General features: G+C 48.8%; 1 protein-coding gene across 1 annotated transcript in view; it reads right to left on the bottom strand.

The window, feature by feature from the left end:
* PAPPA2 (pappalysin 2) overlaps window positions 1–22,545 on the bottom strand; it is an 89,124-nt gene that overhangs the window by 44,205 nt on the left and 22,374 nt on the right. The window contains exons 3-11 of the mRNA XM_059854850.1: window positions 15,136–15,281; window positions 8,014–8,307; window positions 7,145–7,337; window positions 5,523–5,647; window positions 3,604–4,096; window positions 2,943–3,071; window positions 1,844–1,935; window positions 1,388–1,581; window positions 145–279 (exon numbers count right to left, since the gene is read on the bottom strand). Of these exons, the coding sequence (XP_059710833.1) occupies window positions 145–279; window positions 1,388–1,581; window positions 1,844–1,935; window positions 2,943–3,071; window positions 3,604–4,096; window positions 5,523–5,647; window positions 7,145–7,337; window positions 8,014–8,307; window positions 15,136–15,281 (1,801 nt within the window). The remainder of the gene's footprint in view (window positions 1–144; window positions 280–1,387; window positions 1,582–1,843; window positions 1,936–2,942; window positions 3,072–3,603; window positions 4,097–5,522; window positions 5,648–7,144; window positions 7,338–8,013; window positions 8,308–15,135; window positions 15,282–22,545) is intronic.

The following is a 22,545-nucleotide window of genomic DNA, read 5'->3' as shown; positions in this document are numbered from 1 at the left end:
GAGAGTGCAGGAGCATATGAAGTACTACATGAGTAGTTTTACAGGTTGCTGTAGCTCCTACAGGACAGAAAAGGATGGGTTTTGTTACCAGAGTTGGGTAAAGACAAACAAATCCTTTGTGCCTGACCACACACCCTCACTTACCTTGAGCCAAACTCCCTCGTCGCCCGAAAGCATCTTCTCATTTGGGTCCTGAGCATTCTCTTGGCTGGGAGCACAGGGAAACCAAGCAGCCTGCAGCAGGTCCCTTGGCACCTCATGAAGGTGGGATTTACATACCTGAAAGAAGAGATTTATTTCAACCCAGAAGGTTGCAAGGAAAGGAGAAAAACAATACCTACAAAACTTCAAGGAAGATTGAACAAGTGTTGAAAAGGACCCCAAGGTGGCTCTTAGCATGAAGACAGTGAGAATGTGGCTTCCTAAGTGACCTCTCACTGCCTACACATGTGCACAGGAGACCTCTGCCATTTTGGAGTGCTGTAAATGTGTTGTTTAAGCATCTCATGGTGTCTGTGGAGCTGAGTAACAAACAATGAGCCAAGCTGTGAGCTGGTAGGCGAGACCAGGGCATCCTGATTTTGGCTGGGCTCACAAAGGTGTGATTCATTAGCCTCAATGACACTCTTCTGTTCCATTCAATGCCCTGTGGCATCCCAGACATCCTCACGGGCCTGGCAGACAAAAGCTGGGAGATACAGGTGTCATTGTGAAGGAACAGACACCTGAGCACAAGGCACCTCATTAGACATGTATCTGGGCAGTTTAATCATGCTGCAGGTCTCAAGAAGATCATTCCTCATATCAAATCAGTAGAAACACACATGTAAAGGGCTATATGCGATCTCTTTACATATTTCTTGCCTTTCTTCAGCTTGCTAGGAAAGAACATACACACCACGTTAACACCAATCAGGCAAAATCTCCTCCAGGCTCTGCTCCAAAGCCCATATGAAAGATGGGAATTCTCCCATTGATTTTTCCTTGGCTTCAGATCACAGGGAGCAGTACAGATGCTGATGTGTGTGTGACTTCATCCTTTCAGGCCCTGACCTTATAAGGTATTAGACTGACAGGATTTTTTTTAAGCCAACAGTGGGACAAGTCACATGCTCCAAGTTGAGCACTTGGCTGGTGGGATGGGGTGGTCACTATTCAGTGAAATGCATGGCTGGAGGAGATGCTCCCTGCCAGGATGAAGCACCTCTCAATGAACTGCAGTTCCTGAACTTAGGGACTGATGCAAGAGGAGTGTGAGAAATGCCCAGATTTTCCACTCAGTCCCTGGTTGGGAAGATAATAATCAATGAAAGCTTCCAGAGCTGATTTTGTTTGTGCCTTCCCCAGCACAGACTTTGTAATTTTTTTTGTCCATGCCTTCACTCACCTTCACAACAGGCTCTCCAGTGACTATGGAAGCAGGGCAGGACTTTGCATCCTGTTGGGAGGAGTAGGCTTTCACTGCCCACAGATCCACAAATCCCTCAGGAGTGTGGGGACCACAGTCCAGCACACTGCTTGTCTTCTCAAAGGGCTCACACACACCATCCCCATCATGAACGTAGCACAGGCTTGGCTCCCCTGCAGGGAGAACAGGGATCAGCTGCTTACAAACCAGGCTCCAGCCACACAGCTCTCTCATTATAAGAGATTTAGCTGTCTCATTAGCCTGGAGGTTTTCCCACCCAAGACCCATGGATCACTCCAGCTGCAAATCCAGGTTCTGCTGTGATGAGGTGCATGGCCCTCTGCTCTAAGGAGCAGTGTGAATAATGTACAGTTTTGGCTCCTGCCTCAAAAGGAGTCAATCCATTTGGACCTGCCTCAATCCAGTTGGACTCACCAACACAGTTGAAGCCTTTTTCCTTTTTACACTTTCTGGAACAACCATCTCCATCCAGCAAGTCCCCATCATCACATTCCTCCTCCAGGCTCCTAAGAGAACAAAAGCCAGATGTATTATTACCACCTTTGACTCCACACACACCCCTGTGGTCCTGCCCAGCCATGAGCGAGGACCCCTTATCTTGGTTCTATTTCCATTGAAGCAGTGCAAAAGGAAGAACCACACACTGAATTAGATAGAGAAAACACCTTGCCAAGGGATAAAAAGAGGTTGAAGACACAGTATTTGGGAGCAGACATGATTGTACTGTGACTTTGCTATAAAACCTGAGGCAAGAACTCTGGGAGAACGGAAAAAGTATAGAACTAAGCATCAGGAAGACCTGTTGCTGGAGAAAGCAAGTGTTGGAAAAGGCAGGAGAGTCTGAAATGGAGCTGGGGTTTCAATGGGAGCAGGAGAAGGAGGCAGAAGAAGGGGAGAGACAGAAGGTTCATCTCCCTTTCCCTTTCCTTACCCTGCTAAGAAAACTGATTTCAAATGAAAGTGATCCTGAGTATCCTGGAAGCTGAAGTCTGAAAAAGCTCAAATAAGGAAATCTGAAATAATTCTCTCCCAGGCAGAGCAGGGGAAGCATTGGGCTCTCTCAGTGTAGAGGTGGTGCATCCCTCATTATTTGGGGTTTCTGAGCTGAGAGTAAACAGCTCTCTAAAGACACTGCACTATGTGGGACTGTGCTTGTTGCAGGCCCCAAGCAAAACGTTATACTGCCCACTTTCAAAGGCAGATCCTTTGGGCTGGACTATGCAACAGTTTGCTGAGATGGGCCAGAATCCAAGCTCTGAAGTCAAGAACAGAGGACGTTCAGGTCGGACCCCTCATGCAGACCATGCCTCGCAAAAAGACCATCTCCATCTCCTATGCACATGGCATTTTACAAACCACAAGCTCTACGGCTCGGTCTGCTGGAGGGATTTTCTGCAGCAGCTTCAGCCATGTACCTGTGCATGAGGGACCCACCTGCTGCTTCCCTTTGGGGCAGGATGACCTGACAGCTTAAAGAACCTTAGCTGAAAGCTTGAAGAGTTTATCAACTTACGTGGCCACCTTCCCATCCCCACAGTAGGGTGTTCCATGCACATGGATGAGCGGTGGGGAAGCTTCTCCTGAGGTTGTCCCAGAGACCACCTGCACCTGGTAGTGGTACACCTGCCCAGGAGTGACTTCCCTGCAGGGACAGAGAGAACTTGAGGAAGCAGCAACATCTGCAGCACTGAGATTTGCTCACCACAACTATAGATATCATGTGTCTACATCCATGCAGTACCACAATCTGACGTGTCTTCATACTCTGCCAGAGGCAGAGCCTGTGGGAAGAGAGTCTCTTTCAGATCATGCTGCTTATTTCCCAAGGGTCTGAGCTGGGGAGAAGTGGAATTAGCTTGAGCAATCGTTTTACTCATTGTATCGATAGGAGAAATGCAATTTCATGGGTTGTATTGATGGGGAAAACGTTTCTGGGTTTAATAAGCTCCTTCTAGTTAACCTGGGCTCATGGACAAGGGTCATCCTAGCACGGTGGGTCTGCCACACCCTTGGCTCAATGGCACTGGATGCAGTAATTCCCAGAGCAGGGGGACAGCAGGAAAAACAAAATAGAAGCAAAACCATCCAGGGATTCAAAGGGAGAAGACACAAGGAGGTAATCAAACCCAACTCAGCCACCCTTCAGCCCAAGACAGAGCAGCTCTGTGACTCACGTGTCGATGAACTGGCGATGTCCCTGCAGGGGGGTGGCAGGGGACCCATCTGCAAAGGGGGGGTCACGGAGCACCCGGTACTGGACCAGTCTGCAGGCAGAGCACAGGGAGCTGTGGGGCCTGGAGGTCAGCAGGGCTGTGTCTATCTCCATCCTCTCGTCAAAGGTGTAGATTTTAACTCCAGACATCTTTTTAGGGATATTGAGCTTCACAGTAAAGGGGATATCACAGAAGGTGTCCATGGGGCCCAGGTGGATGGACTCCCCTTGCTCTGTCAGGATTTCAATGTCAGATAGTGCCTTGGGAGAGCCTGTGGAGAGGTAGGTGGTCCAGAGGGTGAGGGAGTCGGGGTAGACGGGGTGCAGGAAGCGCAGCTCCAGGATGCAGCCATGCGGCTGGGGGCACGGCACGGTCATGTTCATGTCGTACAGGTGCAGCTCCGGGCTCCAGGCCTGCAGGCTGGGCTCACAGGGCTGATCCACGTCTGGAGGACCTGGGACAAGGAGGAAGCTGGTGAAAACCAGGGGACAGCTGGTTTCACAGGAGACCCACAGGGGCCATCTTCCCTGCAGATGCTTTAGCACCTCCAGGCTATAACTGCGCACCCGTGTGGGTTTGTACCCACGTGTCCTAGACCTGGTGGCACCTGCCATAACATCTTGGAAAACAATAATCCCCACTGGTCTCCCAGCTCCTGGGTACTTGCACATATGCACAAGGCTCAGCAGATCTCAGAGACTCACAGCCCTCTCAAATGGGAACAGTGGTATCCACACTGCAGCTGTACACAGCGCAAAGACCTAAGGACTAGACACAGCTGAGGAATGTGAAGCTTGCTCTGTAGCCTCACAGGTGCAGAAACTTTGCCAAGGGCATCTGAATGCTCCAAGAAAAGCAGAGACTGAAGCTTTCCATAAACACAGGCTAGGACAGGTCACAAAGCAGGGAAGCAGGACCTGCTGCTTTTCCAGAGGATCCTCCAGGACAGTACCCAGGCTATCCTCAGAGCCCCAACCTGCCTCCCCTGATGGTGGATACACACTCAGCAAGAGAAATGGAGTGCTGGACTTTCACTGGAATTTATCATTCTGTAGTAGAAATACCCTTGTCTTCATTAGCCACTGGAAGCATTTCTTAGGGGGCCCAGCACCAATTCAAAGCCTTCACCCATATAAGACAAGTCCAAAAGCTTCTGGAACCTACAAACTAACTCTTTTTATCGGAGCAAACAAGCACTTGTGATAACTACAGACACACAGAACCACATCCTCTGGCTCTGCATGGTTCAGCAGCAACGCATGCACCTCACACAGCTCCCAGGATCAGCTCCCCTGGTCTCCTGCTGCTCTTGGAGGAGCTGAGGGAGCAAGAAAAGCTCAACAGCTCCTATGGCAACTGTGTGACCCTGAAAGTCACCACTGTGCCCACAAGGTGGGTCTCTAAACCAACATCTGGGTCTCAGCACAAGAGAAGTTGTAATGCCCAGCTGCTGTTGGCCTGGCTAGGGAGGAATGTACTGCCCAGGGATTGGCATAGACTCAGTGGGACTCAGCACAGAGCTCCCCTTGCTCTCTGTGGACAAGACTACATCAAAGTCTGTCAATGTCCCTGAGGTTTTGATGAGGTCCCAAGATCTGTATTTAAGACTGATTTCAGTTAAGTGCTTTTCCCTTTGGTCAGTATCTTTCAACAACACCTGAGCAATGATTTGGGGTAATATTGGGGTGCCAGTCAGTTTGTCCAAAGCCATCACCAGGTTTTTCCTGGGTGCCGAGAAGTCCTTCCGGCACTACAGAACCCTTGCAAAGGGAAGACAACTGATTCTCTAAAAAAAAAAAAAAAAAAAACAACAACTTTTTCTTCTACCAGAAAGATTCAGTCTGGGGACTCACAGACAGGAAAAGAGAGGAGACATTTACCTTCTGCTTCTTCTGGGGTCCAGTAGCCAGAGGAGTCGCAGACGCGAGGGGAAGAGGCCTCGTGCACGTACTGACGGAAGGTGCCATCCTCAGCACAGCTGTCACACAGCGTGTCCTGCTCCCTGCTGACAGAGCATACACCCTGGCATGCCTAAGGAGGACCAGTCAACTCCCCAGCCACATCTGTCCAGGTGGCACCAGACAGGGAGTTGGAAAAGCAGAGCTAAGGTCTCAATCTCCCTGGCTATATCATCCTGCTTGCAATCAGCTTCTTCAAAGACAGGGAAACACGAGCGCCCATGGGACAGGCTGGATTTAATCTCTCCTCTTCTCCATGCTCTCTGGGTAGTCTTGGATGAATGAATCCCATCCCTGCCAGTCAGAGCTAACAGACCCCACATATCCCAGGGCAATGCCTCTGGACAAGAGTGGGTGCAAATAAGGCTCTCTTTGCTAAACCCAGAGTTAGGTTTTGGCTTTTAGCATTATTGTAATACAAACCAGTCACAATAGTATAAATTGCCATGCTCTCCAGAAAAGATAAAGACACTTTTCTACTATAAAGGCCAGCCTCAGCCACTTTCCTTGACCAGTTCTTCTCAGGGGATTCAGGACTGCCACAACAGATCAGCTCCTGAGACAGTTATGAGTGACAACATGGGATGGTTCCAAAGGGCCTCCCTTCTAGACCCATGTTTTCCTGCTCCCAAATCACTTCTTTCCCCAACAAAGCAGTTTATTTGGATGACTCGAGGCTGCCCAGCACTCAGAGCCTCTCCTGTCTGTGGGGGGACATGTATGTGCTCTTGTTACTCCTGGGCAAAAGGGCCATTGTAGAGAGCACCCGTTCTTTGAAAAGTCAGCAAACGCTGACCCAAGAGTGCCCCAGCTGCCATCAAACAGCATTTTCCTTTTAATTATAAAAGACAGCTTTATGAAGCAGCTTCACAACAAGTTCAAAAGCTCTTTATGTACGTGCTTAAAAAACCCCTAAAAATAAAGTCTCACCACCTAAAACCTGGTGGAAACCGAAATATATTAGCAAGAGGGGCTGCTGAATAGAGGCACTGGTGGTGTTTCCAGGTCTTGGTAGCTCCCTTAGTGGGGAGAAGACAGACATCCACCCAACACTCATGGCCGTGCACTCCTCAAGAGCCAAACAACTCTGGCTCCTTGGCATCATTTCTCTGGCTTGAAAAGTTTCCTGAGTTACCCCCAGTTAGCTGCTCTATGAGTCCATGACAGTGCTGGGAATGAAACCCAGCTCTTGTGGTTCGAGCTCCCTGCCTTAACCACAAGGCTGCATTTCCTCCTGGTAAATAGCTACTTTATACAATAAGTGCTAAATGAAGCTCATTTTTCATTCCCTGATTGCACTCTGGGGTTTTAGAGCTGGCTTTGCCTCCTGATGCTCTTTGGCTTCCCCTCCAGGCACCCCGAGAGAGCGGGAAGCTTGCAGGAGAGCCCATCTGCCAGGGGGCCATGGCAGCAGCCTGGCTCTGGTGTCCGAGGGCTCTGCTGGAGACGAGCAGGGTGGGAAGGGGACTGGGGGGGTCCACGCCACAGAGATCCCTTGTCCCTTCCTGTGCAAGCCCAGGAGCAGGGCGAGCACACTGCCTCACCTCTCGTGGAGGACACCACTGATGGGGGGCAGCCAGTAGATGCTGAGGGAGTCCTGAGTCTGCCCGGTGACCATGGGGGGGATCGGGATGGGCGCCGGCTTCCTGCTGTGGCCCCAGCGCTGGTACACCAAGTCCAGGTAGCAGTGCATGCGGGCCACCTGGTTGGGGGTGAAGCTGTTGGTGCAGTCATCATCTGGGGACAAGAGAAGCCGGGCCGAGAGTTAGGGCACGGCAACGCGCGCCCTCTGCTCCTGGTTAAACTTTTTCGGGGACTTCTAGGGAGGGCTGGGAGGCACCAGCGCGCGGAGGCTGTGCTGCCGGGGCTCTCTGGTGTCGTGTGTCCCCAAAGCCACAAGATGGCACTGCCTCAGCGGCTCCAGGTCCCCCCACCCGCCCGGAACGTGGACAGTGCCACCGCCTGCACGGCACCGCAGGAGGGTCAGCCAGGGCCGTGGAACTGCTCCTCCGGCTTCGCTCCCCCTGGCATGGCAGGAGAAACGCCAGCCCCCTGCGGCATGCCTTGGGAACCAAGCCAAAAGAGTTCAGGAGGTTAATAATTAACAATAATAATAATAATAATAATAATAATAGCTTCAGGACTGGAGAACAAAAGCACACACAGACAAGAACAGCCTTGGTGCATGTCCAGCGACCCACTGGCAGGAAGAGAGGGATGGATAGAAATAGCCTGAGAAAAGAAAGTGGTTAAGCAGCTACTGCAAGCACTGCCAGACACATCCCAATCCACCAGGAGGGTCCCTGTCGGTTTGGGAGTGAGGCAAGGCACTACTGATGGAGGTAGAAGGGAGGGAAACCCAAGTTTTAAGGAAGGTGACCCCTTGTGACTCCCAACAAGGATTACTCGTTACCTGTGTAACTCATGTAGTTGTTGAAGGGTGTTCCTGTGAAATGTGTCTGGCCACAGGTGTCATTTATAGGGTCTGGATCCTGACAGAGTTTATTCTTTGGGGTGGGGGCAGTGTCAGCACAGAGGTCTCCTGTCTCCATGGATGGAGTGGTCTCCCTGCAGGGGTCGTCACAAGACTCCCGCTCGCTCACTCCCTTGAAGACGTGGTAGAGCCCCAGGACATGCCCCACTTCGTGGATCATGGTGTTGGTGTGGCCAGGCATGCCGTAGTAAGCAGGGTTGAGGACAACTCCACCTGGAATTGCAAGTACAGAGAGCCTCATTCCAAGAAAGGGACAGTGGACATCTGTCATTACTCACCTGTGAGAGGTAAAACTCCTCTCATTGTGCTTCCAGGCCACAGATGAAGGGCCAGATGGAGACCCAAAGACGGACATATTCAGCCTCTTACAGGATAGGAAGAGGCTCCTTTGCCCTCTTGGATTAGAACAGGGTGGGTGGTTTTTCTTCCCCTCCTACCACTCTATTCCCCCCTCAACATCTTCCATCATTTCAGCTACTGCTGCCCTCTGCACCTTTTTTGCACAGTTGTAATTCGGTGTCTGCTTTGGATCACACAGCTCCAAAGGGGGTTTGGAGCCAGAGCACAAAGTCAAGCCATGCTGTGCCTTTACAGGGATCATCTTTTGAAACAGAGGACAGAAGTCCTTCCCTGGCCTAGGCAGGTGTCTAAGGCAGGCCAGCTCCCATGGCAGGTGAGGACAATTAGGTGCTGAGCAAAGTCCCAACACATTCAGCTGTGCCAACTAGAAGCCAGTTTCAGCAAAAATCCACATGGAGATTGAGGTGCACTACCTCCAGACCCTTCTGAGAAATCACCCATGACTTACTGCTTTCACCTCCAAACCAGACTCTGGGGGGTAAACTAAAACTCTCATGAGGTATTGTTCAAATCCACTAAGCTTCTACCACAAACCTGACCCAAAGTCAGTGTATTTTAGAGTGGGATTTCCCAAGACATAGCTTCTGAAGATCTCTTCCTCCCCTTCAGAGAGGTCTGCATGTGAGCAAGGGGCAAATGAACCCAACAAGATCCTCACAAACCAGCACAAACCTACTCCTCTTCACTGGGGTACCCCAACCCCCAACTCAAGGGGACACGAGAGGCACCAAGCCATTTTGGTGCAGGTTCAGCTGTCAAAGATGTTGGAGCATGGGCACAGGTAAGTCCCCCAGAAACTGCCCCAGAGCTGCCACCTCATACTGAGAGCAGCAGCACGGAGCTGGACAGGACCCATGATCATCCTCCCTGAACTGAACTGTGGCTGCAGGGCAAGTGGTTTTTCTTTCCTGTGAGCCCATCTGTGATGGGAAGAACAAGGATCAAGGATACTGACAAAAGCCAGGTGGAACAGAGCCTTCGCTTTGCTCACTGCCAGCATCTCCAGCTCCTGATCTGAGATGCACACCCTGTGCTGGTGGCTCTGCACCACATCTGCTAGGAAACTGTTCACAGAAGGTGCTCAAGAACAAAAAAATTTGCTTTGCTGGCCTCCTTTTATTCGCCTCCTTTATTTTGTCCAGATTAAAATTTCTTTGGAATCTCTTCATTTTTCTCCTTGTTTTGAGGTTTTTCACTGGCCATTTCCCCCTTTTTTCTCTTCTCATTTTCACGCTCCATCCACTTTTCCATGCTGCCTTACAGAGGAGGAGCAAGGGCTGGAAAGTATCAAGAAGACAGGGGTGCTAAAAGCAGACCCCAGCATGTGCCCAGGCTGACTCCAGGCAAGCCCTCCATGTCTCGGGAGGCTGTTTTTACACAACTACTTTTAACCCAGACAGCTTGGATGGCAGTGTAGTGAATAGTTGGCTCTAGCACAACTTGCTCCCTCCTTTGCAGGGCCCTGGAGGATTTACTGTGCCAGCTACCTCACGGCAGAGCCTCTGCTACTGCATCTCTGCTGATGATCACTGCCCTGCCAGCAAAGTTAGAGCTGGCAGGTGGCCACAGTGTGATCCTGTCTCCAGCCACACAGGCTGCTTGAAATCTGCTCCTGGATCAGCTCCGTGCACTACCGACTACCTCATGTCCTCGAGTACAGGGCATTCCTTCCAAGAGAGGGTTTTCTTCAGATCACAGTGTCCCTGGCAAGACACCAGCAGGTCTGGGACTCCCATGGGGGAGCCACGCTGGGTGAGCACTGAGCTGGGGGCTGGGAATGGACCTTCAGAGACTCCCTGAGCAATTCTCCCAAGCCCTTTCAACAAGGGGTGAAGAAATGAGGGTGGCATCTTCTGTGGAACACCCTGCGTGTGTGGCCCATGGAAGGGCTGAGAGGCACCACTGACCTGTCAAGTGGCACCGTTTCTTAGCTCAAAATTCATGTTTATTGCTCTTCCTTCCCACAGTGAGGATCTTCTGTCCAGGGCTTGAGGCAAAGGATGGGTCACAAAGTAGCTGCATTCCCTTTCTTCCTAGTTGTGAGACAAGAGAGCAAAGGACTTTGCATCCCATCAGTCAGCTCTTGACCCTTTAGTTGCCTGGAGACGGACAAGAAGGCACAGAGGCTGAAAAATCCTTTTGGGACCTTCATGTTCTGTCCTGTCAACTCTTAGGTTTCTGGAAGCCATCACCCTCTCAATTACCACCCTAGTAAATACTACAGATAGCAAAGGGCATCCCATTGATGGGAAACCCAGTGGGCACATAAAAGAAAAGCTGCTTCTCATTTCAATCAAAACAGGGCATGAGAGAAGAAAGAACAGAAAGAAAAGGCATCTCTACAGCCAAACCCAAGCCTGAGCAAGGCAGGGGTTCTGCCTGCCCAAAGGTCTGAAAGGAAGAATGTGCACACAGAAAGAAAGTAGTGTTCATAAACAAGTAAATGAGACGTGAAAGCCCTGTGTGCATCCTGCAGCAGTAATCACAGGGAAAAGGGCTGAGCACCAGGGGCACAGGGCATCCTGGGACCAAGCAGCCCAGCCCTCCTCCCTGCAGAAATCCAATGCTCTTCCCATGTGGTGGAATAAATGGGATTCCAGTGCAGGGGGGCAGAAAACTGTCACAAGAGAGGGATGCCAAGGCCACAGTACCCCGTCCCCTCCCCTCCTCTCTGCTGGCTTCCCCTATTCCATTCCTCCCCCACACTCCACAAGGACAATCATATTTTTAGTACTCATTTTAACAACTAATTAAATGGCAGAATTAGAAACAGCCTGAGAACTCTGCCTTCCAGAACATCCCTATCCCTCCATTCCCTGTCCCCACTGCTCCCTGATGAGTTGGGAGTGCTCCCAGCTTTGGACCAGGAAGTTCTATTTCCCCTCTGCAGGATCCTGGCTGTGAAGGCAAGATGTGGAAGTGTTCATAACATCCCGACAGGACCACCCTCCCCTCTCTCTCCACTGCAGATCAGGCATTCCCTTCTCACCTCTGCCTCCTCCTGCCCTGGGCAAAGGGCTGAACTGGGCTTTCAGAGCCTGAGAATCAGCTCAAGGAGGTTCACAAGGTCAGCTTTTACACAACAAAGCTAAAAAATGCCATATCCCTTTTATATCAGGGGTGTCCAGTACTGCAAGGCAGGTGAGCCAGAGACTTCTTTGGACTTGCTCACCCAACCAAGTCCAGGCAGCTGGAAAGATTCAGGTCTGGCCTCAACACCTTGTCTCTCCAGACCAGACCTACCAGCTGCAGCCCTGGTAATGTCCCCAGGGCCAAGCCCCCACTCTGATCAAGCAACAAGAGATGCCCAGCCCATCAGATTTGTGCTGGTGTAGACTGTGCTTCTCCTTTACTCACACAGCCCTGGAAGGTCCTGCTCCCAGGACATTCTCTGCTGCTAGCCAGGATCTACGGCAATGCTGAAGGATTCCTGCCCATGCCAGTCCCTGAGAAGCCAACCTGCTCCTAGGTCAGGGCTATCCCAGAGGACATTCCCAAGTAACCACAGGACCTTTAAACAGCAAACCACAAAGCTGAACCTGCACTGCAGGGCCAGTCTTCCCCAAACACTGAGTCAGAGCAATTAATGGAACAAATGCATGACAGTTAGTCAGACAGGAAGATGCCATTGCCTAAGGTACCTCAGATGGGAGGGCTGGCCCTCCTTCAGGATCCACTGACCTCTGCCAGATATATGAGCTGGCCTCAGCTTATATAACTCCAGAAAGTATTTATAACATCAAATGTTCACCATTCCCTTGCCTTTCGACCATGTTTATGCAGTTCACATGCAGCTACACATGAAGTTCAAAGCATCTGCATTATTACATTAATGGGTTTTTTGAACAAGGCTTTCCACCACAGAAAGTTAAAGTTTTTTCTTTTTTTGAAAGGAAGTTCTTCGACTCCTTCTGCTTTGTAGTTAAAAATATTTACTTCTAAGTTCTCAGAAAACTCATTCCAGACTCCAAGAAATCTGAATTTGCGAGGAACTCACGGTGATTATGGCGGAAAGACTGAGACAGACAGTATAGTCACAGGGAGTGGTGCAAACAGACCTGAGACCTACCTGTGCTGCTTGCTGGCAGCAAGCTGTCTTTCTCTGGGAGCTCCACAGCAGCTGAAACATGGTCTACAGAAATTTCATAGACCACTTCAGCCTCTCCAAGCCAGTAATTGTCTTTTATGCTTCATTGCAAGGAGTTGCTGTTGGCTGTATTATTGGTAAACTATCCCCAAGCCTTTAGAAAGGCTGCCTTAAAATTTTAAATTTCCTCAGGAAAAAAGTCTGGAGGAGAGCATTAGAACTGTAAGTAACCAGCATATGAATGGCCATGTAACTTCTGGTAGCCCCAAAGAAGCATTGTGAAGAGAAGGGGATGAAAAACAAAGTTCACTGAAGACTTCCAGAAGGTGATGACACCAACAGGAAGGTAAGGTCGACCCTCCTGAAAAACACACTCAAAGATGATGAAAAAAATGGTTTATGAGGAGATTAAAATCCAGGTGGCAGATTAAACAACTTCCAGAGATGGAGATGATGGAGAACAATAAATCTAGTGATCTTTGGACTGTGGCAAAGTATTAAAATAGCAGAAGGGAAGGTAGCTGGAGAAGAAAAAGTCTCATGATGCTTCTCCTGAAAACATCCAAGAAAGAGCAGTTCAGAGAAACAAATAGGGCAAAATCTGACCAAGACTCTCTGCAGACAAGAGGCAGTTTGGTTTCTCAGAGAAGCCAAGGAACTAACTTGATTCATGCAGAGAACTAAAGCATGGAGGGTCTGTATGTGTGTAGGGAAAAAATCAGCATGGCATTTCTGCTCCATGGGAGCAGACAGTGGTACGAGGGGTGCAGGTCTTGCGTGCTGACTCTAATATTTTAAGGTCAGGATAGACAGGAGATTAGCAAGATTCAGCACAAGGAAAGGAGCCTGTCTTTTTGGAGACAGATCCCTCTCTTGTGTATAGACCTGTCTCCACCCCTGGCCATAGCTAGGTCTTTAAGCTCAGGAATTTTTCTCAAACTGCCATTAACTCCTCCCAAGGCTTTTCCTTCTCTTTTCTCACTGCTTTCCTTTCACATCTACTCAGCTGTCTAGTGAGAGCTTTTGTCAAAAGCCACACATTGATGGCCTCCTCAGTCCCGAGTTTCTTCTGTGTGGGACAATAATATACATTGTGCACGGTACAAAGCAAATGATGATGTGGTGAAGCTCACTGTTTAAGGAGAACAGAGTCCACCACCCACCCTCCCCAGCTCATTAAAACTAAAACCAAGGACAGTCTTGAACCAAAGTCTTAAGTTCATGCCAGAGACTCAAAGAAGTTCAGATCCAGCTTCATACTTCACAGCTCTGGCACCAGAGTCAAGACAACACCCCGTTTCCCCTGAACCTCCACGCTAAAGCCCTGATCCAGCATTTCCAGATGGTGCCATTTCTCATGTCCCTGGCTGGACACAAGCTCAGAGCCTGGAGCTAAATGCAGGCTTTTGATGAAAGCAGTCACCCCAATTCCCCCTCGGTACAAGGGCTTGCAGGCCATTGGGAGAGGTCTGAGGGGAACACGTGTGGCTGAAGCACTTGCTGCAGTCAGATGATCGTCAAACCGAGCCTTGGAAGTGATTTCTGGAAGCTGAAAGAATAAATTTCATGGACATTTGCCTTCCTCAACAAGCAGCTGTAGCAATATGCTATTGAAAAAACAGCCCTGAAACTCATTGAGGGAGGGAAACTGGCACAAAGGAACTTTGAAACAGGTCTTTAACAGCAGTATAAAACTTTTCAAGGTTGAACATCACGCACTTGTGAAAGCAGAAGGTCTAGATCTGCTGTGCAGGTGTCAGGAGTAATTATTTCCAGTTACTTATTGAGAAACACTTTAGACATTTTGACTGCAAAGTGTAAAGGGCTTTGCCAGAAAACTCCAACAACTGAAGAGGTGGTAGGAGAGGCAGGAAAAAGAGAAATAACAGAAATTGCAGAAAATGCACAAAACAATCACATTCTAGGGAACCAGTAGCCGTTTTGGCTGTTTTGCAGCCTATGAGGACTGATGACCTTAAGGGTCTGCCCTGAATCCTCTGAGGCCAAGGAGAACCTTGCCTCCAGCAGGTAGTAGGCCAAGTAATAAAAATATGGTAAAATTTGATAGTTATCCTCACACTTGCAGCTGGATTCAGAAGTGGCCAGTTCTGGCTGCTGTCTGGGCAGCCCTGGCATTGCTGAAATCTGCCATCTCAGCTCTGAAAACATTGACACTTCTGTTTGTATCTGTTTGCTATTATGTGCTGTAGAGTGAAGTTCACTGTCTCCAGAATCCTAAAATATAGACCTGGAAGGTCCAGGAGAAACCAATTGTGAGTCTAGAACTTTCTCCAGAGCTTGCACTTAGGGTAAACCTGTAGTCCCACTACCTTCACCATCAAAAGTTTCTCATAACAATGCTGAAGCCCCTTGTCAGTGGATAATCTCACAACCTTACCCACATGGATTCAGGGAAAAGGCAGCTCTTTTCCTTACAGGAGCAGCTGCTGGAACACCCAAACCCTGGTATCATGACCTTCGTATGAAACATCCACAATGCTGAGGCACAGCACATCAGCCTCTATTTGCCAAGTCGAGGAAGAGAGAGGAAAACCAGTAATTCTGAGACCCCAGGAATGGGGTAAGTTACTTACCCAGGTGACTAAGGGCCTCTTTGTCCCATGGCCAAGTGGCAGCACCAGCCAACTCTTCCCTCACCGAACTGGCGAAGTAAATATTGAGGAAATGGGTGCTGTTCAGCTTCAGAGCCTCCTTCAGCTCCTTCACGCTCATGTAAGCCCTGAAAGGTCAAAAGACAGGAAACATCCATCACACATTCCAAACAGAGTGAGGAGGAAAAGTGGGAGCCACCCACAGACATCCTACAAAGGAGCATTGGTGTTCAGGGGCCTGCGGCCATGAGAGGGCGGCCGACATGAGAAATTTCGCATTGCACAGGATGCCTCCCAGACCCAAGCTGCCAACACCAAAAACTCAGGCTGCTTTGAGAGTCCCAAACACCTCCTGAACACTGACACCAGGAACCTGGGCTGTGAGTTTTGTTTCCCAGGGAAAAGGCTGGCATTGCTGTCCTGGGGCCCCTGGCCCAGTAGTGGCCGGCTGCCTGCTGAAATTCCACACTGCGCAGGATGCCTCCCAAACCCACACTGACCACCACCAACTTGGGCTGGTTTGACAGTGCCAAGTACCTCCTGCAATCTGCCATCAGGAACCCGGGCTGGTGAGTTTGGTTTCAAAGGGAAAAGTGTCTGGATCAGACCTGGAGACATCCTCGACTCTGTAACCAAAAGCGTGTTAAAGCACTGAAGTATTCAGCATTCCCGCAGGATGTCCCGTGACACTGCAAACTCTGCTCTATAAGGTGCAAGTTCATGTAGAGAGAGGTTTGGCTGTGGGTGGAAGGCACTCATGCAAGCCTGAAGAAGTTTTGCTCCTTACAGTAGCTTTGTTGGTGAGTTCTACTCCCAAGACAAGGCTTTCCAACCACGGCGACAAAAGAAGCCCCACAAAATATGATAATAAATAATAAAATAAAATACGATAAAACAGGAGGAGAAAATATGAGAGGAGGAAGGAAATGTAGAGGTTGGTCCTGCTAGGGAAAAGAGAGGGGGTTTGGCATCAGAAAAGCGGAATTTGAGTTGGAAGGAGAGAAGAATTAATCCAGAATTCCAACTGCTTCCATCAAGGGTTTTCAGGGGTTGCCCTGATACAGGGCAAGAGGGGAATGGACATCACACCTTACTGTTGGAAGCAGAGAGGGTTTGTCAGCTGGGGCTGAGAACTCCAGCTTCTCTAGTCCATCTGGACTTCCACTCCATCCTTTTTCCTAGGAAAACAAGTATGCCAGAGATGGCAGTATGTGGTAAAAAACAAGGGTGTCCCAGCAGTGCACAGGCACATCTCTCATCAAAACACATCCCATGGAATTGCACAAGGAAGAGTATGAGCAAAAAGTATCTTGGAACATGCTCAAAAAAAAAAAAAAAAAAAAAATTAAAAAAAAATTCATGCAGCTCTGCTCAAAATGGACCTTGGAGAAGACTGTCCCCTCTGCTCATGATCTGGATCTTTCAGACAAGGTTTGGGATACCTACAGGAGCCAGCAGAGGAAAAAACAAGATTTCCCAAAATAAGCTTAATGAGGAGAGGGTAATCTCTGGAGCCAGATTCATCAAAGGGCAAGTTTAGAGGGGAAAGTCTCCTGACAACACTGCTGGCTGTCTCTCCTCATATCTTCAGAGCTGGGAATAAAGAGTTGAAAAAACACTGGAATGTGATATCCAAGACATCCATTTCTAAAGGCCACAGTAAGGTAATGGAGTAGGAGAGGTGGGTAGCAGTCAGGAAATTTAGGTTTCACTCTTCCCTCTATGTGAGTGTTTCTGCACAGATCAAAAGACTGTATCACATTCACCAGAACATCAACAGTCCCAGCGCTGGTCTTTAGGGAGTTCATGTCCTCAGCTATGCAAAACAATCAAAGTCTACCCTAACATCAGCAATAATAATTCCAATAATAATAGCAGTGGAATTATAAGGTCTTGGACTGTGCTGCAAATGCCAGGTACCCTTTTAAACGGACCTCAATGATCCTTGTGGGTCCTTTACACCTTAGGATATTCTATGATTCTATAAATTAAGCACTGCCATTTCCACCATCTGGGCCACTAAGCTCATGGGCTGAGGCAGGCTTAGGACAGGTAGCAGACATTGTCTCCACATTTCAATGACTTGTCTCTAAGACTTCAAACCTTGAAGACCCTGACCCACAGTTTGTGAAGCCATTCATTTAAGAGATTCTGAGCAAGAAAAAAAAAAAAACAACTCATGGAAAGGCTTTAAATACATCACTATGAAATGATGATGGAAACACACCATTGTGGAAATATGTCATAAGAATGACTCAACCTGCAGCATGAGGCCAACAGCAACATTAAGGTGGCGGAAAGCATTTCACTTATTCCCATGCTTCCAGGAGCAACTGGCATCTTTGAGCTGCGTGGACAGATCATGAAGGGAGCACAGCTGTTTCTTTACACTGGGCTCACCATGAAGGAACACCAGCTCTGTTTGAACAAGCTGCTTCTGGTGGTGCCCTTTAGCAGTGATGCCCATTAGTGCATTCCTCACTACGTGGGATGACACACAGGAGGATGGAGCTGAGGATGGGCTAAGGGGAAAAAGGCACATTCTCATCTGAGATGTGACATGAGAAAGGAAACCGTTTTTTCTTTCTTGTTTGAAATGGCAAGATCCCTAGTAAAGCTGTTACACCAAGAGGCTTGTTTAGAAAGAAAGAGGTTGCTACAGCAAATTGAAGAGAAGGAGAAAAAAATGAAGAAAAAAAAAAAAAGGATTCCAGAAATAAACTAGAGCAGGGCAGCATGTGGAACAGAGCTGGGAAAACCCAAGGGCTACTTCCCTGGACCTGAAACAGCAGAGGCTTTCAAAAGCCACTGCTGACTTGGGAGGTGTCAAATAATCAGGGTCTTCTGACTGCCTCTCTCCTACCAGTCAGCCCCCAAAGACCATCCCAGGCTGGAGGCATCTCACCCATCTACCCAGGAGCTCTGAAGATTCAGTTACTTCAGAGAAATCTTGGCTGGGCTATGTGGTGAGATGAGATGACCAGCTTGTCTTCACCAGGCCCCAAGATCTCCCACCACAAAGCAGCATTCCCAGAACACTTTCCCCAGCCACATCAGCTTGTGGAGAGAAAACTCTCCCAACCGGAAAGGACAAATTAGGAGAACTTGATCCCTTCTCTGTGATGTCTCGCCTGAGCATCCCAGACATGCGCCATGCTGACGCCACCCCTTCAACCCAACCAAGACGGGAGCAGGCTGAGAGGAATAGATAGTGAGAAGAATAAACAAACCTGAAGGACATACTTGTGGCATGACTCGGAAGGAATAGAAGCAAAAATTTCATAGAAATAGAGCATAAGGGTAGGGGGAGGCGGGGAGAGAAAGTCTCCTTCACTCTTCAAAGCTGCTCGGGGGACACAGACTTAAAAATAGCATCAATCCTGACCTATGATATATCGGAAAAATAGCCCCAAACCCTTCCAGGCTGCCCAAATTCCAAGAGCCGACGTCAGCCCTATTCAGAGGGATACTCCTGCAGTCCCTCTTCTGGAGACATGATGTTTTTCTGGCTGTCGCCTGCCATTCCCTTGACATTAGCAACATTTTTTGTTAAAGCTTAATTATAAATAACTGTAATTTCCTCCATTGAGAGATCTGGATGGTTCAGGGATGTGTAAGGGTTAGAGGGAGCAGCTCCAGCACTGAGAGCTGTTCAGATGGGTTGGATAGGCAAGGAGACGAAAGGACCCTAATTTCACCTGCTATGGCACAGAAAGCACAAATATCCTGCTAACACCTCCAAAGATGTAAGCAGAACAATTCTAGACTGGGCAACTCCAATTCCCCTCAAACTACATTTCCTGTTGGCATCCTTAGGTTAGACAAGGAGCATCCAACTGGCATCTGACCCTTTTGCTTCCTGCCAAGGTTAGGCTCTCCCTCTCCTTCAGTGCTTCTGTGATTTTCACCAAGGCAAAGGCAGAGCAGCCTTTGGTCTCCACAAACAGCCTAAATGAAAGCACTCACCTCTGCTTCCCACATTATTTTCCAATGCTTACAAGACTAGAGTGTTCCAAACTAGGTGATATTTACAGCAGGATGGGCACTGCTACCCAGCATAGAAGCACAAAGGAAGGACAGAAGGATACATGAAGGTACAGCTGTCAGCTGAGCATCAAAACACAAACCAACCCCAAAGAATAGGGTAGAGGACAGAAAAGATAGAGATGGGACATCAGGTTTGCCAGATTCAAAGTCATTCTTTTTCCAAGAGCAGCCAGCTGTGTGGTGATGCCACCTGGAGCTGGGGGTGCACTTGCAGCCCTGGAAGAGTGAAGCTTGCAAGAAGAGTATGTGCAACAGCAGCGAGAGATTAGGGATGGTAGAGAAAGAATGACATTATTAGACATGAGTATGGGAATGAACACCATCCAAAATGATGGTATTTGAAGAGGTGAGCCCAGAAATGGTAGATTCCCTTACAACAGGTGATGCTGGCTCAAAGTTCTGCTGAATGACACTGTTTGATGACCTGACACTAAAGCACCACACTGCATCCTGTTTTACTTGTATGGGACATAATGAGAGGCTGTCATCCTGTGGTGCATCTTACTGTTGAAAAGGGAAAAGAAGATGGAGCAGCTTTAGTGACTGTCACCACAGAACAGCAGGACCAGAGAATCCACTGCAGACCGAGAGGATCCCCACAGGCCATTCTGACCCCTTTGTTCAAAAGCAGGTCTAATTAGATTGCATTGTTCAAGGTCATCTGGGGCCTGAGCAGCCTCAAGGACAGAGGCTTCCCAAACTTTCTGGGCAACTTATTCTAGTGTTCAAGCATCCTCAAGTTAAAAATAATTTCTAATGTCTAATCCAAATTTCTCACATTCCCAATTGTGTCCATTGCTTCCTGACAATTGTCTTCTTGGAGTCCTGCTCCATCTTCCCTGTGTCACCCCTTCATATCAAGGGGGAAAGTCCTCAAATGACAGTAGATATGCACGGTAAACTCTTACTACACTAGACCTTACCTTATTAAAGTCTAAAGAACCAAAGCTCCCTTTCTGAACAGTTGAAAAATCACATTCCACCCATGATCCCAGACCTCCCTGGAGAAGTCACATTGTTTTCTCATGCTTTTCCTTGGAAACTTTTGTCCTGACCACAGGGGAGACAACACCTTCCTAACCACCTTCTCCTTTGACAGAGCCAGCTCAGAGCCTGACTTACTTGGTTGTAAGTCAGGCTCTGAGCTGGCTCGGTCAAAGGAGAAGACTTGATATACCCAGGAGAGACAGAGCTGTTGCAGCTTTTCCAGCACAAATTTCTGGGAGCAACAACAGGACCAATGCTGGTGGGCAAGTGGAAGAGATGAGAGGATCTGCTAATCCATGGGGCAGCAGAAAACACAGTCAAGCTGTAAAACAAGCCAGACATGGGAGAGGAGGGGCAAGAGTGGCACTTTTTAGTGACAACTACACCATAACAGGAAGCCTTGGGGCCACAGTGGCCATGACCAGCAAGCCACAAAAGATGGCACCTCCAAATGAAAAGCAAGGCCAGCACATACCCCCTGCAGCACCATAAATCAAACTGAATTCTCTGGGTACTGCAAAGGGTGCAGCATGTAATGCCACAGGAATTCCACTGCAATTCAAAAATAGGAGTCTTTTCCCTGTAGACCTTTCCGAGGGGATGTGGGAGTGGGGTTGGGTGGAAGCTGTCCAAGCACCCTCCATGGACAACTGGAAAATAGTTGAGATCCAGCCAGCTCCAGCTAACCATACAGCCTAAAGAAGTCACAGGGGATTCCTGGCTCTGCTTTCATATCTTTCAACCACTGCAAGGAAATTCCTCTTCCTACTTCCTGCAAGCAAAGAGGCTCCCTTTTCCCCCAAACCTCTGCTTGACAAACGAGGAATCCCTCAGACTGCCCAGAAATGAGCATCAGTCTGCCAATAACATTTTTAGCATGTGGGTAAAACATTTCTTCAAGGCTTCAAAAGGTTAATGACAAACACAGCAACCTTGTCTCTGAACCACAGCTCAGTCCATGAAGACAGGTGATGATCCAAATGGCATGAACATTTTGGGAGAGCAGACTCTCTAAATTCATCTGTGAAGGGAGATGTTCCTCTGGATGGTGAGCCAAAGTAGATATCTTCCATTTTAGCCCACCAAAGGACTCCTCTTCATGGTGAATCTTCAGCAGGGGGTCTAAATAGGTGGGCCTCCACACCTGGGCTCTCTGCTTGCATAAATGCATCTTGCTAGAATCTGGGAACCCTCATCCCTTTTCTCATCCAACCTCAGCCTTGCCTCCCTTCCTGCCTGCCACAAGCAGACGAAGCCCACCACCACAGCACAAACACGGTGTGACCCTGGCACAGGGGATGAGCCCAGATGAGTTACTTGCTCTGCTTCCAGACGGGGCTGATGGCCATTCGTATAACTGCAGCTGCCTCACACTCTGAGTTTACCTGCCCCAAAAGTTCTGGCATTAATGCAGCTGGGGGGATGCTGTGTTTTTGAGTCCTTCTGTACTTACTGAGACTATTTGCATCCCCATGACCATGTCTGGGAGCTCTGACTCCAGTCCAGCACGCTGCTGGTATGCCACAAACATTCTCTGCCAGCATCATGACAACTTGACAAGGCAGTAACATCCAAATGACTCTCATCTGGACAGGCTTTGGTAACACAGCCAGATACAAAACACATGCAAGATGGGAAGAGAAGGCTGAGAAAGAGCCAGACATTCCCCTAGGATCACGGGAAGCACAACACTGCTGGAATAATACCCTCTGTAGTGCTCAGGAGCCTTTCATCAACTTCACTGGGTGCTGGACTCCAGCCAAAGAGCATTTGAGTCCACAAGGGATGAGGATATCACACAGTTCTTGGACATGCCTGGAGAAAATCCACCTCTGAGGCACTGACAGCACGAGTAGAAGAGCAGCCATCACTGGCAGGACAGTTTAAGTTTTGCATGGGTGGCTGAGCGTCAAGATGCCAAAGAAGGAGAGAGGGCAAAACAAGATCCTTCAGGATCAGGAGGCTCCCTTATATATGAGCAATTCTTGTTGGATTCAGAGATAGCTCTCAATCTCCATGTGTGAGCATGGGACTGAAGCAGCAGCAGATGCTGAAGGGTCAGAGAACTGCACTGGCAGAAGGTACAGATGGGATCAAAAAGACATGTTGTAGTTCAAGGCTGTGACCCTTCCACAAGAGATTTACAGGGGAAAGGGAGCTAGAGGGCTGCAGATTGCTAGCACGCAGCTCTGTTACATCAGAGGGTAGTACACAACATCTTGAGGTCAGATCTGGGAAAGAAATACATTAACATCAGTGTTAGACCAGAAAGCCTTCAGGGCATTTTGCCCTGAGATAGGCTGAAAAATAAGTGCTGCTAACAATGGCATGGCCCAGATATTCCTGGAAGTGTTGGCT

The sequence above is a fragment of the Haemorhous mexicanus genome, chromosome 9 (assembly GCF_027477595.1).
Source record: "Haemorhous mexicanus isolate bHaeMex1 chromosome 9, bHaeMex1.pri, whole genome shotgun sequence".
Taxonomy (NCBI): domain Eukaryota; kingdom Metazoa; phylum Chordata; class Aves; order Passeriformes; family Fringillidae; genus Haemorhous; species Haemorhous mexicanus.
The sequence above is the reverse complement of the archived record's forward strand: the minus strand, read 5'-3'. Positions and strand labels throughout refer to the sequence as shown.